Below are 16,822 nucleotides of genomic sequence, written 5' to 3'. Positions count from 1 at the left end.
AACAGGAGGCGACTACTGCTCGTCCAATGGAACGTGGGAAGCGCTGAGTTGCGAGAGTTGTTTACTTCGCTGATGCTGCCCCGGAGGATGCTGGGAAGTGCTTGTGCGCGCGAGTGTGCGTGGGACTGTCACATGGATCTATGACGTGCGCTTGCTGTGCTTTCCACTGTGCTTTCCACATGCACGTACCTCAGGGTGGGGGGCGAGGGGGGCACTTGCGTCCATTGAGCTGTGTGTATGCGTGCTTGTTGTATGCGTGCGTGTTGCTACGGTGCCGGGGTACTTCTGCAGCAAAGTGCCTCCTTCTCTCATGTTGGGCTGCAGCATGCATGGGATTTTAGTTACGTAAATCCTGTCCGACTGCAACCTGGTACAAGATAGTAAACAGATGACGTCACTGTCAAGGAGCAGCCCGGGGGGGTGCACGCTTGTTTACAGAGCTTTTTAGAATCATGATCCTCCAATCGTGGGCAAAAGTGTTGACAAAGAGAAAATACTTGGTTGATGTATTTTCATTCATTTCACATTATTTAACATGGACATCATAAAAATAATGGACCGAATATTGGACAACTTTGACCTCACTAACTGAATAGAAAATGCCAGACATGCATACCATTAGCATCAACACAATAGGAATGATACAGTAATACCAAAGTGCAGGACAGTGTATGTATACAATTGTTATTTAACGTATTATACCTTTAATTTTCCCCAATATCCCAAAGCTCCTTGCAACTTTAGATTGAATGTAATTTGTAGTTTCCAGCAATAATGATTCCTGAGAATTTATTAACCTTTAATAATTTATTAAATTATTTATTAACTAACCCTATTCTATAGTTGCCGGGTTTGCCCTATTTACAAAAATCATAAATTTAGTTTTTTTTTAAGATTCAAATATATTTTATTTTTATCAAATCACAATTTCAGTTTGGTTAACTCACTTGAAATTTAATTTTATTAGCTGCTGGAGATTCTCTGGAGCAAAAAAACATTTGTGTCATCTGTGAAAATAACATACTTTAATGTACTAGAAGCTTTACATATGTCGTTTATATACAATATAAATAGTTTTGGGATGAACGTGACACAGAGCGAATTAAACCTTATGCACTGTATAATGAGACTCCTGCACCAGCTGCCATTGGAACGCTTCAGGCAAAAGCTGTAGTCACAAATAAACACAACAACAGCTCGAGGTGGCTTTCAGAGTACAGTACAGTGTGTTCCCACTCCAGGTATGCCTTGTGTGTTTAGCAGTTCCGTTTTACCAACAGGAGAACAGTGGAAGAGAAAGAAAGCACACCTCACTGCAAATGCTGCAATTTTGATTTACAGCAGTCTCAAAGCACAAATAAACTGCTCAAAACAAATATATCAAGAGGTCAGAATAGCACTGGTGACTTAATTACGGGCAAGCTATAAATAAACTAATAAAGTGGTGATTAGTTAGTCGTGGCTGATAACGTTCGGTTATTGTTTAACATACGTTCATAGCAACCACCATCATTAAAAAACAAAATGGTTGCTGTAGTGGAAAAACATGTTACATAATTACTAGTAATTGTAGTACTACATGTAAATTAGAAATGCACATTAGAATATTAGGTTAGAAGAGTGCTCATAGATGGAAACTATTCTACTTGTTTGGTGATTTCTGGGAAAAAACTATTAAACTGAATAAATGTCAGCCACGTGGTGTTCCTCAGAGTATGGATTGCGTCTTTTCTGCTTCATCTATCCATCGCCACAACAGGAGCCATATTTTTGGTCAGGGTTTACACTTTAGCAATGTAAAACGTTTTTAGTGAAAATGTTCTTACATTCAGTGACCCGGTGTTTTTATTTCTTTTTCCCCAGGAGCAGCAAGTGACCTTCAGCCAAGTTATGTGGCTATCAGCGTCCCATCCAGAAGCTCAACTCATATCAACATCCACCTGGAAAACAGCAACTCTGCATCTTATGCAACCTTATTACCTGCCCATATGATGCACTGCTCCTCCATAAAAAAAAAAAAACTCAAGTTATTATATAACATTCAAACTACTTACATATCACAGTTTGTTGATGCCAGATGCGATTTAGACAAAACAGCACTGCTGTGCTTAATGGGACTTTGAACTATGCTCCAGCAATACAGTTTAACTCCTTTTTTCTAGCTATCGTCACAAATTATCCACCCATTATACAAATTGTTTATCCTCACGAGGGTCATTTGAATCAAAAACACACCACTGCTTATATTGCAACAATCAGTAATCAATACTCATCATTAATGTTTCATTGTTAGCAACTTCTATTTACTTACTTTAAGGTGTGGCAAGATGTATCAATCTAGCAATAATGATTGAGTGTCTTTTTCGTCCACTCTGCCCACCTCTAGTCATGCAACTGTACTCTGAGTTTTTAGGCACATTGTCTTTTCATGAAATGCAAATGGAATGAAAATCAAGTAAACACAGAACTTTGGACCAAGACTGCAAAACAAGATGCAGGCATGTGGGCTGGTTGCGTAAGCACGACACATATGAAGGTTCAGGCTCTCGTTGCCAGCATGTTATCTCGGGTTTACAACCCTTTTTTTCTTCGTCATTTTGCTTACAAACGGCCCAGTTTTCTGATGTTTTTAGGCCAACATCTTAGTGTGCATGCGCTCTCCATTAAGCCCCCCGAAGCGTGTGTGTGTGTGTGTATGTGTACGCGTCTGTATTAGCTTTAGCCTTGGAACTGGCATGTTTGACAGACACACACACGCAACCATGGCCCTCCGCGTGACCTTGGTTCTGTTGGTGTGCACGTACTGCTGAGTAAGATTCCTATAGACACTTTTGCTCATTGGATTAAGTCCAGTTTCAATCTTTTTCATTAATGTTTGGCAATATAACAATAATAATTATTACGTCAAGTCAAAATCACCTTATTAAAAAAGATAAATTATATGCAATTTGAGTTGCTGCGAAATCGGGATCATTGATGGGAACACTGACACCTCGGAGTTTCTGATTTGCATATGAACAGTTTTTCTATACGTGCACTTGCATGCTTTGCCTGAAGCGAGTTGAGCTAGCTTGTGCACCATTTCCTGACATGATTTAAACCCGGTGAGGAATGTTTGGAACTTCAAAGATGGGAAATATGCACAAAGGAGGCACAAGTTGATCAGTTGGCATGCATGTGTGTGCGTGTGCCTGTGTTTTTGTGTCACAGTCTAATTTTACATCTGCATTGTCATTCTTTCAAAACATGTTTACAAGCTGCGGGAGCTTTCTGATAAGCAGCCTGTTTGTTCACTCTGCTGTGTGTGCGCTAAAAACATCAACAAGCAAGCCAGTAGGCGAGAACATGCTCCTCATGTTGGCTGAGCATGTGGACTTTGTGCAAAGCCACAGAAAAGAAGGAGATGGGAAACACATGATTTTTCCAGGAGCAGATTTTCAGGGCTCCCCAAATCTCTGATAAAAACAGATTCATAAAACCGTATGCAGTCATGAGGAACATTCTTATCTAATTAATTCTAATATAGGCTAATCGGTTGTATAAACCCTGTAAGTGTTTTTGCTTATTGTGGAGAAGGATTTGCAGGACTGCCCCGGTGGGAGCCTGGCATATCAATGGAATGCCATGCATTCATTGCCGAGATATAAAAGTCAGCCTGTGATGGAAAGGCCGAGCAGCCTTTGAGAAAGTGGGTCATGAAGTTCATTGAGGCGGGTTGAAACCTTCCTTAGGCTGATTCGGGGAGAAATAATGAGGCCATCCACTTTCAATCCCCTCTAGCACGGCAGCGAGCTGGCAGGGAGGCGAAGGCCAGCAGTTTGGATGCGGTTGCCAAAGGAGCAGCTCGAGTCGTCAACCTCTAGAGAGCCTCTTAAATGCTTGTAATCTGTGGTGTTTGGCACAACGATCTTCTTTGCCATGAATGATCTAAAAAGAAAAAAAAAACATAGGAGGAACTGCCATTGTCATTACCAAGGAGGACTTTGCAGTCCACCATCACAATCGCCTCTAAATACTCACCCAACAGAGATTCAGGATTGGAAAGTAGTCTTGTTATTGAAAATAATTGAATGCCCACCTGCCTCATTTGGGTGCCGCCCCAAAATTCAATGCTTGGGGTCATCTATTCCGCATGTCGTTTACCCCAAACACAGCACTGCTCATTGCTTTATTTACAGTGAAACATAGTGGTGACAGCTTCATTCTTTGGGTTTGTTTTGCTTCAGCAAGAACTGGGGACAGTTCAAACTTCCAAATAGCAGTCAGCGTTGGCACAAAACTTTTAGGCTGCAGGAAAGCAAAAGAGATTTCCGGAAAAGACATCTGAACTTTTTTTTAGGGCTTATCTGAGGCACCTTAAATAGTGGTAATGTGTATACTGAGTCCAAGTTTGAATGTGACCGGTTAATTCACATTTTTTGGAAAGATTAAAAAAAAAAAGATTACATTGTTCAGGTTAAAGGTCACATTATCAATGCAAAATTTTAGAAAAAAATAATTTCAGCCTTGTCGCTTTTGAATCACAAAAACCTGGGATGGGAACAAGGGTGTTTTTTTTTTTAAATCCACTGTATGATGAAGTGAAAAATTTCCTTTTTTTAAATTATAATTAGAGGGTTACATCATAAAGCTCAAAACAATGAAAGCAGTTGTACTGGTGTAAATAAATGATTTATTTAGGTCACTATGCACAATCTATACAGATCAAAGCAACAAATGACCCGCAGAATCCATAAATTGTTAAAATAACTTCTCGTGAGTGTCACAATAGAAAGAGCATAGCGTTGTATGTACAATGGAAGACGTTGACACAATAGACAAAAAAAAAAAAAAAAACACTTGGGAGAGGAGGAGGGAAAAAAAATTAACAAGGAAAAGCAGCAAACCATGGAGACGTTTGTTACATTTGGTTCCACCATTACAAACTAGATCGTATTCATGTCACTATTGCATACCATTAGGTTAAGTGTCAACAAGGCAACTGATTTTTATATTAAAATATTTCGCTTTTACACAGTGAAGGAGAAAGCATACGATACACGGTAAAACCTGAAAGCAATAATAAGGGTAGCCAAAATCTTTTGACATAAATACTGTATATAGTGTATACAACACAGGTAAAATCTATATTTATTAATTCTCAGGACTCTCAGTAGAATAGTTTTCTCTTAAACTCTGTCTATTTACACCATATTCACACCCAGGTAGTTAATAAATACAAACACCAGTACCGTCATGGTATACAGCTTGAATGTCATATACCTCACTTAAACCTGTCGCCGGCTCACTGATATTTTGGGACCTGAAAGTTTACACGTTCTACAGTACCCTGAAAGTGTGGAGGTGGAATCGGCATGTGTGTATGATACCATGGAGGACTGACATCTAATATTTACCGCTTGAATAAACTGTGAATGGATCAAATGAATGGAGGTCTTAGAAGTGACATTCACTTTTAAGCTAATGTGAGACGCTGTGTCAGAAGCGACAGTCGCTAATGAACACAAACAGTATTACAATTTTAGTATGTGGTGCAAACAAGTGACATGTAGCGCGATTTGTAATGTTAGCGTTGATGCTAATGCAAAGATGAATGATGCGCATAGACCGTACAGTGAAGCAACTCTCCTAAAGCTCTCAAATACACCTATTCCATTTTGTCATTCTCATTTCATTTCTTTAAAGACTTTTAAGCTGTTTTATGCCACTCCCAATTATAATTTACTGTGAAAGTAAGCATAAAACAGGAGAATTACCCGTTGTGTATTTGAAGCTAGCGCGTAGTTTTGCCTTAGGAAAGTCCGTTTAGTCATAATAGCACAATGCAAAACATCAAAAGTCGAGCTAACAGATAGCATCTGTGTGGCGGCGTAAAGATATTTGAACATAAAGAGATGCCTTTGTATCGTTACAATTATATAAGAGTATTCCCAAAGCTAAGGTCAGGAGGGGTATTTGGCAAAGTATGTTTGTTGTACTGGCCTATCCTCATAGAAAGATAGGTATGTATTTCAGTCTAACTTTCCACACAGCAGACTCCCCTGAGAGTTTCCATGCTGATGCCAGATGTTCCAGCCTCCTCTCTACAAATCACATTTTAGCCTCCGGTGGCAACATAGCAAGACGGTCCGGGGCCCGTATGCGTGGAGCAAGCATCTGACTGAGGGGGGGGGGGGGGGGAAGGTCAGAAGGGCAGTGCATTCCAATGCCTCGGATAGAACTTTGCGTATTTAGAAATATATTTTCTCAAGTTTGGTTAAAAAAATAAACTTGTGAGAATAAATAGCAAACTAAGAAAATACTTTGACTGTACCTTTGTTAAGTAATACTACGTTGCCAAGCGAATAACAATATAGAACACAGGCAGACATACGCCAATAGAATATTATCTCATATTTTGTTGAAAACATAGAGAAAAATAAAAACATTTAAGGCATTGGGCGGGACCCATTAAACATTCGTCCTGATGGAATAAATAAACTCATCAAATATAGTTCTGTACTCAGTGTACTTCTCACACTCCTGGTAGTCAGGTTTCATGGGAACAGTGTTCACTGACTGAGTTGATGCTCCATTACGCACGCACGCACACACACGCGCGCACACACACACACACGCTCTTCGTACCCTTAGCTAGTTCCCAACATGCATAAATGGTGGCCTACTTTACACATGCGTGCATGTGTGTGTGTGATTTCATGTAGCGACGAGGTTTGCATGCCATCTCTTGAGGTCGCCGAGGTAAAAGGGGTCACCTTGATCACAGGAACAGTTGAGACTGCTTCAATCTGGAAGAAACAAGAGACAACACCATACGTTACATACAATTCACATAAAGCACCAATTCAACCGCGGGTAGTCTATTTAAACTCAAGTTGAAAATGGTTCAGACAAAAAAAAATGGACACCACATTTTACACCATCATAGCTTCTAATTTAGCCACGTCCACTTCGAATGTCCATTCCATTCGTGTTGCGCCGGTTGAGTCTCCAAGAGAAGCACGCAAACGCTAGCGAGCATGGAGGTGAAGCTCGGAAGCATTTCACCAACGGTCATAATTACATAATCCGGGATGGAGCGCGATGGGGGAAGGGCAGGCGCATATTGTCGAGATGCTACGGCCGCTAAGTGAGCAGAGGATGACTAATTAAAACTATGGTATGAAGCACTACGTTTTCGGGAAAGTGGGAGAGTGTCAGCAGGACTTGACTAAAAGTAGACTCAATTAATTCTATAATGATGATAATAATCAATGCAATTAAATATGTTCCTATATAGAGTGGATATGAAGAAAATCTGCTGATATTATAAAGAAGCTTGCATCCAGACATGCATTGATTCCACAGTAGGCAGCATCTGATCAAGGCCTGCTGTCTAATTTGTCCCGCGCAGGATGTAATCTCATCTGGAGCCCAGGCTGGCATCACGCTGGCCACGCACTAATCGAGCAGCTAACGCGTCTATCTGGAACATCCCAGCCTACTTTATCCCGCCACGCTGGAAAATGTGACACACTTTGCCTGCCGTGTTACATTACATGCATGGTTGTTTCCTACAGTATACAGTATCAGGTGACGTGGCTCTAATGCATTTGGATACGCATGTGTGCAGCACATGTCCATTTTTCTTCTTCTTTTTTTCCTGTCAGAGGTTTGGTGGGTTGATGAAAAAGCAATTGGGAGCTTTCACACTAATATGACTACCCAGTGGTTGGTTTGAACCAAACTCTAGGTCATTTCCCCTCGTTTCAGTTGCGAACCAATTAATTAACTGAGCGCCATGGTTCTAAACTCAATCTGTAGCCTGCCGAGCTTCTTCGTTCAGCTTTTTGCTAGTGACTTGTATGTAGACAACTAGATCGGTGGTTCTTAGCTCCCCAAGTATCACCATAACACCTTAAAATTCATTAGCGCAATAGGTGTTAATCAAAAACAAGGCAGAAGTTTTATTTCTAACTAGAGTATGCCACTGTAGCATTATGAACATTTAATTCTTTGAATTTTCTCACATAACAAGAATTACTGCCAGTTTGGGATCATTTGGTGTGGATTTTTTTGCTTCTTAAGTCGCTTATCCCTCGCTAGTCTGTACAGCAAATGTTCCTGTTTACATTCTTCTGACCAATTAGAGAAGCAACTTTTCTTAACCGTGTTTACACATTCTGCTACAATTGAATTTCTCACTGTGTGGACTCTAAAAGAAGCAAGGGAGACATTGAACTTGCTCACAAACCACCATCTGGGATGGACGTTAAGAGCGCCAACGATAAATGTGGAGGCACCTTTGGGGTGACTTGTGCTGTTGGAAACAAACCAATGCGATCGTTCTGCTAGTGCTTTCATCTGAAAGGTGTGCCCCAAAAAAAAAAGTGCCCAATGTGGACGTTAAACAGACCAGATCCATGGACCAGCGTTAAAGTTCATCTTAAATTTAGCATTCAGAGGTCTCTTGTTTCTGTGCTAGTGGATCAAGTCCGGAACATAGTAAAACACGCCAACCATTGGCTTATTATTCCTGAGATGACGCCACCAACCACTCTGGCTGCGTGAAAAGCGTTGACAGAGAAGGGGGGGGGGATTTAGGAGGAGATGGGCACGACTGTTGCTAATCTTCCAGATGATTTCCAGAGTCCGGAATGGTCATGTTCTCTTTGGCCTGGAGGCGTGCCAGATGGCGTGCCGGTCATGACCAAAGCATTGACATGAGCAGACCAACGGTTGAGTATTTGACGGTAAAAGAAGGTACAAGCTTTGTTGCGTGGGACAAATGGAGCTTTGGAAAGCCCCTGTGCAAGCTACTATTCTTTAAATGACGAGTGAAAGCAGATGGCAGTCAAATCAACACGTGATAACGCCATTAAGGTCATCGCTGTGCTAATTGGGCAACTGGAAAAGTGCACCATGAAGCTTTGGAAAGGAGCTAGTTTACTGGAAGTGGCAACAAATGACTCCATTAATCAACGGGTCATTAGGTAGAATACTTGAAGTCATCACGTGTCGCCATCATTTCCATTCACTAATCGTCAGCAGAGATGCTTGATGGTCACAAGAATAGTCCATTGGGACGTCTACAAGTGAGCCAGAGCAGTCTTTAACCTGGCTCCATTTTACGCAGCAGTCGGATGGACTCTTCGGTAAACAAGTCATTATGTTTGCCGTTGCATGCGAGGGTTGGGTAGATAAAGAGCAAACATCCATCCTTTCGCCTTGCCTCTCCGAAAAGCATACAATACTCTGCGGCGGCCCCTCCCACCTCTGCTTGGCTTACTTGTGCTAAGTGAAGGGCCTAATGAGGCAGAAGGGCAGTGTTTTTGCACGCGGTTTCTCGTCTCATTATGCATGCATTCATTCGCCCTTGCATCACGTCAGCCGGGCAGCAAAACAAGTGACTCTCTGAACATCCCGGACATAAATAGAAAAGAAGCCTCACATGCTCAAAATTGAAATGTTAGTCTTTACTTTGTAGGTGCAACACTTGTTGCACATTTATTTGACAAGGGATTTATCAATCATGGAAAGAGTGAACATGTCACATTTGTGTCATTTAAGATTATGCCGCATTAAGTCTTAAAGCAACATACTTAGGTCATATAAGTGGCTTTATATCACCACCAAAAGGCACAATTAATTCAAAGCAAGCTAATTTGCTGCCTAATCAAATAAAACCAACACAGGAAATCTGTGAAGTGTTTCTAAACCACTGCCCGTTTGTGGTTAGCCAATCACAAAACTATCCTCGGGCTACTTGCTGGGGGAAAAAAAAAAAAAAAAAAAAAAAACCTCAAGCTATTTGCATGAGCTTTTTACAGTAATCCCCAGAAATACCATAAGATGGAGTCTAAAATTTGGCTAAATAGGAAAATAGAAATTGGTGTCAGGAAATACGTTGAAGTAAGAGATTAAGTCGAGCCCGATGAATCCCCAGGTTGGATCTATTTGATAAAAAAAAAAATATAGATATACATTCTTATGGTGTTTTCCAATTTATGTAGATGTGCTGGGAATAAAATGAAGACTTTCAAGGTTTTGTTTATCCCATTCTGGTTTGATCAATGACTGTTCAATAACTAAATCAATCGTCAACTTGTACGGACAAATTAAAGCTCCTCGTGACGGCAGAGTAATACAACAGCTATGCTATAATAAAAAGGTATTTTCTGCTCAAGTCGCCTCCTGCCACAAGTGTTCCTTTCTTGTAATATAAAAAGGAATATGGTGACATCCAATTACCTGCCAGCCACATAGCAATACAACCACTTTGTTATTTCCCCTTCTTGCCTTCAAGGACAGACACTCACTCGTGCCAGATCTCACATGTCAGCTCTCAAAGCTCCACGCGCTGTCTCCGACCTTTGAGTGCTCGCAGAAACATGTGAGCTCACAGTGCACGGAGCTCAAATTTCACGACAACATTTGGCCTGCGTGCCTGTTTTGTTCGTTGGGATATTTTGGAACACGCTATTGATCATATGGCGGGGAGTCCATAGAGGTCACGTCGATGTGCAACACATCCTTAATGCCTAGCCAACTAAAAAAAAAAAAAACAACAGCTGGAATTAGCTTTGATAGAAAAGTCAACTATCAATGAGATATTCTTCATTGTAAATCTGATCCAATTTGTTTCAAATGCTTGAATAACTGATGTACTGGAAAAATAACCATTAACTTTGGAGGGGAAAAAAAAATTCTTAGGAATTATGTATAAACGGTACAGTGAGTGAAAGGCAACACATGCAAGTAGCGTCACTCTCTCGCAGGGTTGTTTACTTGACTGTACTCGGACCGGTCACGTTTCACCGCAGCCTCGTGTTGCCTTTGCTTACTTGGAGTAAATGCTAGGATTGAACCACATAGTTTACATGGTATGTAATTGACAAAATAACCAAGGTGCAGAAATTGTAACAACATGCCAAGATTATGCTCACAAGCTATTCGGGATGTGCATCCCTCCAAGAAAAGAGGATTTGATACGTGCGTTATGATTCAAGGAGGGTTCCATTTGAAAGTGGGGTGTATCGATTTAGCGGGATTACGATTTGCTTTGACGTGGGACGGCTCAGTTTGAAAGGGAGCCTCGGAATCTCGGTTCATCGCTTTGCCGAAGATTGAGTCAGTAATGAACGAACCAATCAGTGAAAAGCGGACATGATGCCGGAGAAAAACACGTCTTTTTTTGGAATAAGAATAATTCAGTTTAATGCTGAATAAACCAAACTATCGCCTCTCCATTTTGAATGATGGACGGAATGAATAGACGATGTCACTGCAGATAAACAAATTTGATTGGACGGTTTGTTTTGAACGGAGGCCCAGCCGTGGTGAATGGCGTGCCCTCCAGATCCGCTTTCTTCGTGGGTGTGCCTTGCCAGGCAATTCAAAAGGAAGGGTCTTACGCAATGAGTTTCTTGTTATCATTTGACATGCACGAATGAACTTGTCTTTAATGTAATTGTGTCATTTCCTTCAAAGACCTTGGTTCAAGAGAATTTGTACGGCCTACCGACGATAAGCAAGTTAAAATGGTTCCTTTTTGTAAATCAAATTCTTCCATAATCTGGTTTTGTAAATCTCTATGGCATTCCCTTGTCAATTCAAAACAAGCTAAAGACAATAATCATGTTCAGTCTGTGAAATTAACAGACTATTCAAAGTGCATGTTATATACAACGGTTTTGAATCACGTAATAGTGATTGCCAATGGCTACCAAAAAAAAAAAAGGTCTCACCTTTGGCAGTAGTCGCAGACTCCTTGAAGCCCAAGCAGACATATGGCGAGCTGTGTAATCCATTGATACCCTGTTTGCAGCTGCTAACTGGTTTGAAGCCATCCAGATCATCACATTTGTTGTCCAGCAGGTTCAAGGCAATGTAATTGAGTCTGTTTGGGTACCGGTTCACAGGGCTGCCGTACTCCTCGTCTGAGCCCTCGCTGCTCCGCGAGGAGATGTTCTCCACAGAGCTGTGTCTCTTGCCGGTATCGCCGCAGGCGAACGAAGGGAAGACGGGCGTCACGGTGGCTGTGGAGGAGAAGGTCTCCGAGCTGTGGCGTCTACGTCCTTGCGGATTGGCGCGGATCACTTTGGCCGAGCAGTCGGGGTCCAGTGTGGATGAAGAGGCGGCCCCAAGGAGGAAGACACCGATTCCTTCTGGGACAGCCGGCTGTTCCAGGGAATGCCTCCGTCCTCTGCTGCTCTGACTGAGAGATGCCAGAACAAAAACAACAGACCTTCAATATTAAAAGACACCTCTGCAAAGCACAAGAGACAAGTTTCAGCGTTGTCTGTATTCCTACATCATGTTGAACTTCTTTGAGCTTTGATCATAACTGAAGCAAGGGAAAAAGGAACACACACATACCTTGTTGAAACTTGAGGAACAAGCTGCGGGGGTGAGTTGGTCATCTCAAACGTCATCTGTGTATAGTCATTATGCCCCTCTTGGCCTTCTCTCGTCTGTTTCTGGCCACCCAAATGGTACAGCTCGTCCTGCTCCGACCGGGGACACAAGGAGAGATCGGAGAGTGCGTCTGGGTGCGCCGCAGCAAGAGCATCAGCCTCCTTGGGCTGGTGCAGGGCCATCTCGAGTTTGATGTAGGAAGTCAGACAGGGCCTCCTGGAACCGTCGTCACAAGAACTCAGAGATGACGACTGGCTCTCTGTGGACTCGGTCGAAGGCGGAGAGATTCGGGTGCCGCTGAAGTCAATGTTAATGTACTCTCCGGGGCTGCGGGGCTCACCGGGCACTGGGTACTCCTGCATGCTAGGCAGCGTCCGGAGAGTTTCCAGGGACAGCCTGTTGGGCCTGCCGAGCCTCCCTCTGTGGGTCAGGTTGTGTCTGGCCGGGGAAGCGGTCGAAGGGCTCAGCTGCGAGTCCTGGGCCGAGGCAGGTTGCATCACGGAATAGTAGTCGGCATCTGCCGCCCTCTGCCTGGAACTTTGAGGGCTCATCAACACGTACTGGTTGCTGTCGTCATTCTTGGAGCCTTGGACTTTCGCGGGGAGAGAGAGGGAGCCAGGCTGGTACACTGGCCTCACCGATGTCGCTTCTCCAGCCATCAAACCCATGTAGTAGTCAGGGGGGGTCTGGAGTGCAGCTGGATTTCCGGGCGACATGTTCATGTATTCACCATGCCTGTCAGGGCTCTCCGTGGAGGACTTGGAGCCACACCACATTCGCATGTAGCCACTGTCCTCCAGTGAGATGCTCGAAGGGGAGCTGGTTTTGTAACCCCTGCTGGTAGCCCCGTGAGGGTGCACTCTGGGGTTCACAATCTGCTTTGGTGCAGAGACGCACATGGGGCTCATGGGCACGTAGTTGTCGACCTTGCCGGACTGCGGCGCCACGCCTGGAGTCATGGGCATGTAGCCATCGTCAACGAGGTTACTACTAGAGCTTCTGGTTGAGCCAATCTCTATGTCTCCATAATCTTCTGGGTAGCAGACTTTAGGTGAGGCGGAATGAGAGTTGTGTCCATCGCGGGCCTGAATGAGCGTGTACTCATCCAGGGATGCGGAGGATAGCGGCGTCACGGCTTTTTGAGGACGTGGCGTGGTGAGGGAGTGAGTTCGCTTCCTGTAACCTTTATCCATGAACATGTAGCCACAAGTGTCGCTCATGTCACGGGATGAAGGGGTGCTCGACAGGGAGTCTGGGGTTTCGCTGCGGGTTAGGGGGAGGAACTTTGCTTCAAGCGGACTGCAACTGTAATCGTCGCACAGCATGAAGCTGGTGTCGCCGAGCGACCCGCTGCAACTGTAAGCTTGTCCAGCCTTGTTGGGAGTGGAGAGATTCTGTCCGGGTGACATGCTGATGGGGCTGGAGGCGGCGGGAGGGGAGTTGGAACCTGGCATGGACAGGCTGTGATGCAGGTTGAAGGACGACTCGAGCATCCTGCAAGTGCGCCCGTTGCTCAGAGTGTTGGATCTGCTGAGTTGAGCGGCGACATTCGGACTGGCGGGTCTTCCGTTCACGGGCATTGACATGGACACGGGCCGCGGCACGCTTCCGTCGCCCTCGCTGGAGGTTCTCACACGGCAGGATGTAAACTTTCTTCCTGGAGATGTGGCGGCGGCGCTGGCCGTTCTGGATCTCCTCACCAGGCCCGTCTGACTTGGGGGCAAGTTAGTGAGATTGCGCCGCGTGGGCACAGAGATGGGGGTGGTGCTGGCTGACTGGCTTTTGCTTCTGGGCCTGAACTCTGAGAGCTCTTTCATGGCCTTCATAGCTTCCAGGATGGTCTCGTGGATGTTCTGGGCAACTACAGAGTCCTCCGCCTGCATCCAGAACTCCCCAGCCCCGGTTACTGCTGATCGCCCTACCTCGATGAAGAAGAAGCTGTCAGAGTGACCGCATCTCCTGATGTTCATGAGCTGTAAACACACCGCGGCTGTCTCGGAGTTCAGCTTCACAAAACTGATGGTTCGGCTGGACAAACAGAGCCTATAGACTCCCGTGAGATTCTTCACTTGACCCAGACCTTTGGATTTTAAATTGACCTGCCATACCTCCTTGTATGCCTCTGTCACTGGGGTGACGAGTCCATAGTTGGCCTCCTCAAAGCCGACAAGGGAGGAGGTGGAAGCGGGGCTGTCGTACACCCTTCCCTCGGCGAGGAGGTCAGTCAGAACCTCGTACCAGCTCTCCTGATCCTGCTCGCTGTCCGCAGCCACGGCGAAGTACTCGTCCTTGGTGTAGAGGGCGATAAGATGTTTGTGTTTGGCGTCCGCTCGCTTGTTGACGCAGAGGCAGGAGTCCAAACTTATCACCCGTTTGGCGGCGCCCTTGTTCCGCCATTTCTTCTCACTCTCGTAGTACTCCAGCCGAGCTGGCGAGCGATCGGCGGGCTCCCTCAACACGAAAAAGCGCCTGTGTCCGTGTTTCTGCTTCCTCAAGTAGCCGCACTTCTTTACGCCATTGACGCCATTAGATAACAGGTGTCCCGCCACCCCCGGAGGACTTGCCATCTCTCGTGACCGAGGATCAAAATGCGCTCAATTCCAAAAAGCAAAATTAAAGATATTACGACGCTACTTTCATTTAATCCATAGCGGACGTGTCCGCTGCGTTCATGTTAAAAAACAGTGCGCGCAAGAGGACTGAATGACTGATCCCGTTGTGGAGAAAAACAACATGTGACGCGCAGCGCTAAAACCACAGGAGAACACTGAGTCATAGGGGGGCGTGCCTGTCCATCAACCAGCTGCGAGGCCTCTCATTGGCTATGCCGGTAATTCAAACACTGCAAACCCCGCCCCTTGTACTTACCCCCATTTCCAAAGAAAAACAAGATCCGTTGACAGCCAATGAAACGTGTCTTCAAAACACAATGAAAGTTCTGCCATATGATAGCTAAATAGATTTATAGCAATTACATATCGGTTGATGTTTGGATTATTGACGATTTGCAACATTAACCCTGTTTTATTAATGAGCATTTAGTAGGCACTGCCACTTGTAAACAACCCTGACGTCCTAATTGTTACATAAGCGAAGTCAAGGCGTATTTTTAAACCAGGGATTCTTCCTCTCATCTCGTTTCTGTGCAACACAACACATTTTTTTTCCCAGGCAGCAAACCGGGTTATCATTGACTGCTTTTAACTGTAATCCAATCTAAAAAGAGCAACAAACGTCGAATAGTTCCAAACGTAAATAGCAACAGTTAAGCTTGCGTATCATGCGTCATAAACGTTACTGCTGGACACAACATCCTCACATCAAAGGGAGGATGAATGTGTCAAAGGGTTCAGTTCGCTGTACTGGAGCCATCAATGTGCAGAAATGCTGCCATCTTCTGGACTTTTAGCTACACTGTGGACGAGCTTGAGCAAAAAGAATATTGGATGGTGTAAAATGACGCCAGAAAAACAACTGGCAAGTGCGTAGGACATCAAGGATTTAAAATGTCTGAGCCATATGTTTCTGCGAATTAAGCAGAGATTTACTACAACCAAATTCAACAATAGTGGTTCTTTCATCTCTCTGGTCCATTTTTTGTCTGATTGAATGTGTTTAACAGTATTGTGTCACTAAATCAGAGTGGTGTTTATGTGTTTGCTTATCGATTAAAGAATGTTGAACATATGCTGCAATCAGGCTTAACCCTGTTGAATCAACACTTTTGCAAAACAGACCACGCAGAGGCCAAATGTCACACACAAACAAAAGCTGGCATCACATGACCAGTCATGAGACATCTTGAGACAGTCAACATTCGTTTTGAGAAGTTGGAACAATGTACGCCGAAAGTTTTTCTAATATTGTCAAATTGCATATTTTTGCATTGCGTAATAAAAAAATATGTGTGAAGTAAATAAAAATACATATTTTTGCACATTCGCGTTTCTAGCGGTTAGATTATTTTGTTTAAAAAATAAATGTATTTGTTTAGATTTAATAAGAATAGTTTGGTTAATGTTAACATCAAAACATGTACGTCCAGTGGTAATTTAAGCACGACAATGTTAATAAAACCCATCATCACATGCTGGAACTACATTAAAGTTGAATTTGGTCCTGTATTTTATTTTATTATTATTTCTTAGGGCGAGCGTGATTTAAAATTTCATTTTGACAATTTCCTTTAATACAGATTTATTGTGAATAATAGTCATTAGCCATTAGAATTATGTTTGTTTAATAGATCTATTACAGAAGCTTAACGTCGTATAAGGTCGACCTTATATGACGTTAAGATTCTGTAAGGGGGTTTGAATTTGGTATCATAGTAAACATTAAGCAAACGTAAATAAATTGACGTTTATTAGTTTTTGATCGCCAAAGATTAGACGCGGCTTATATATTTGACGTCTGCCATACTTTT

At 43.5% G+C, this 16,822-nt stretch overlaps 1 protein-coding gene across 1 annotated transcript; it reads right to left on the bottom strand.

Annotated features, from left to right (window-relative positions):
- Positions 1-4,649: 4,649 nt before the first annotated feature.
- On the bottom strand, positions 4,650-15,154 carry LOC125988346 (insulin receptor substrate 2). Its single transcript, XM_049753446.2, has 3 exons — positions 12,358-15,154; positions 11,727-12,196; positions 4,650-6,788 (listed from the first exon to the last, which is right to left on the bottom strand). Exons 1-3 carry the CDS (start codon positions 14,961-14,963, stop codon positions 6,784-6,786), a joined length of 3,081 nt encoding a protein of 1,026 aa, XP_049609403.1. The 5' UTR covers positions 14,964-15,154; the 3' UTR covers positions 4,650-6,783.
- Between the last annotated feature and the right edge of the window lie 1,668 nt (positions 15,155-16,822).

This window comes from Syngnathus scovelli, chromosome 2 (assembly GCF_024217435.2).
Source record: "Syngnathus scovelli strain Florida chromosome 2, RoL_Ssco_1.2, whole genome shotgun sequence".
NCBI classification, from domain to species: Eukaryota; Metazoa; Chordata; class Actinopteri; order Syngnathiformes; family Syngnathidae; genus Syngnathus; species Syngnathus scovelli.
This window is presented reverse-complemented; position numbering and strand designations above follow the sequence as displayed.

Excerpts from the sequence above, each read along its gene's own strand:
- LOC125988346 (XM_049753446.2), bottom strand. The coding sequence starts at position 14,963 with ATGGCAAGTCCTCCGGGGGTGGCGGGACACCTGTTATCTAATGGCGTC. Across the intron at positions 12,197-12,357 it reads GTTCCTCAAGTTTCAACAAG|TCAGAGCAGCAGAGGACGGA; the intron begins GTATGTGTGTGT and ends GGCATCTCTCAG.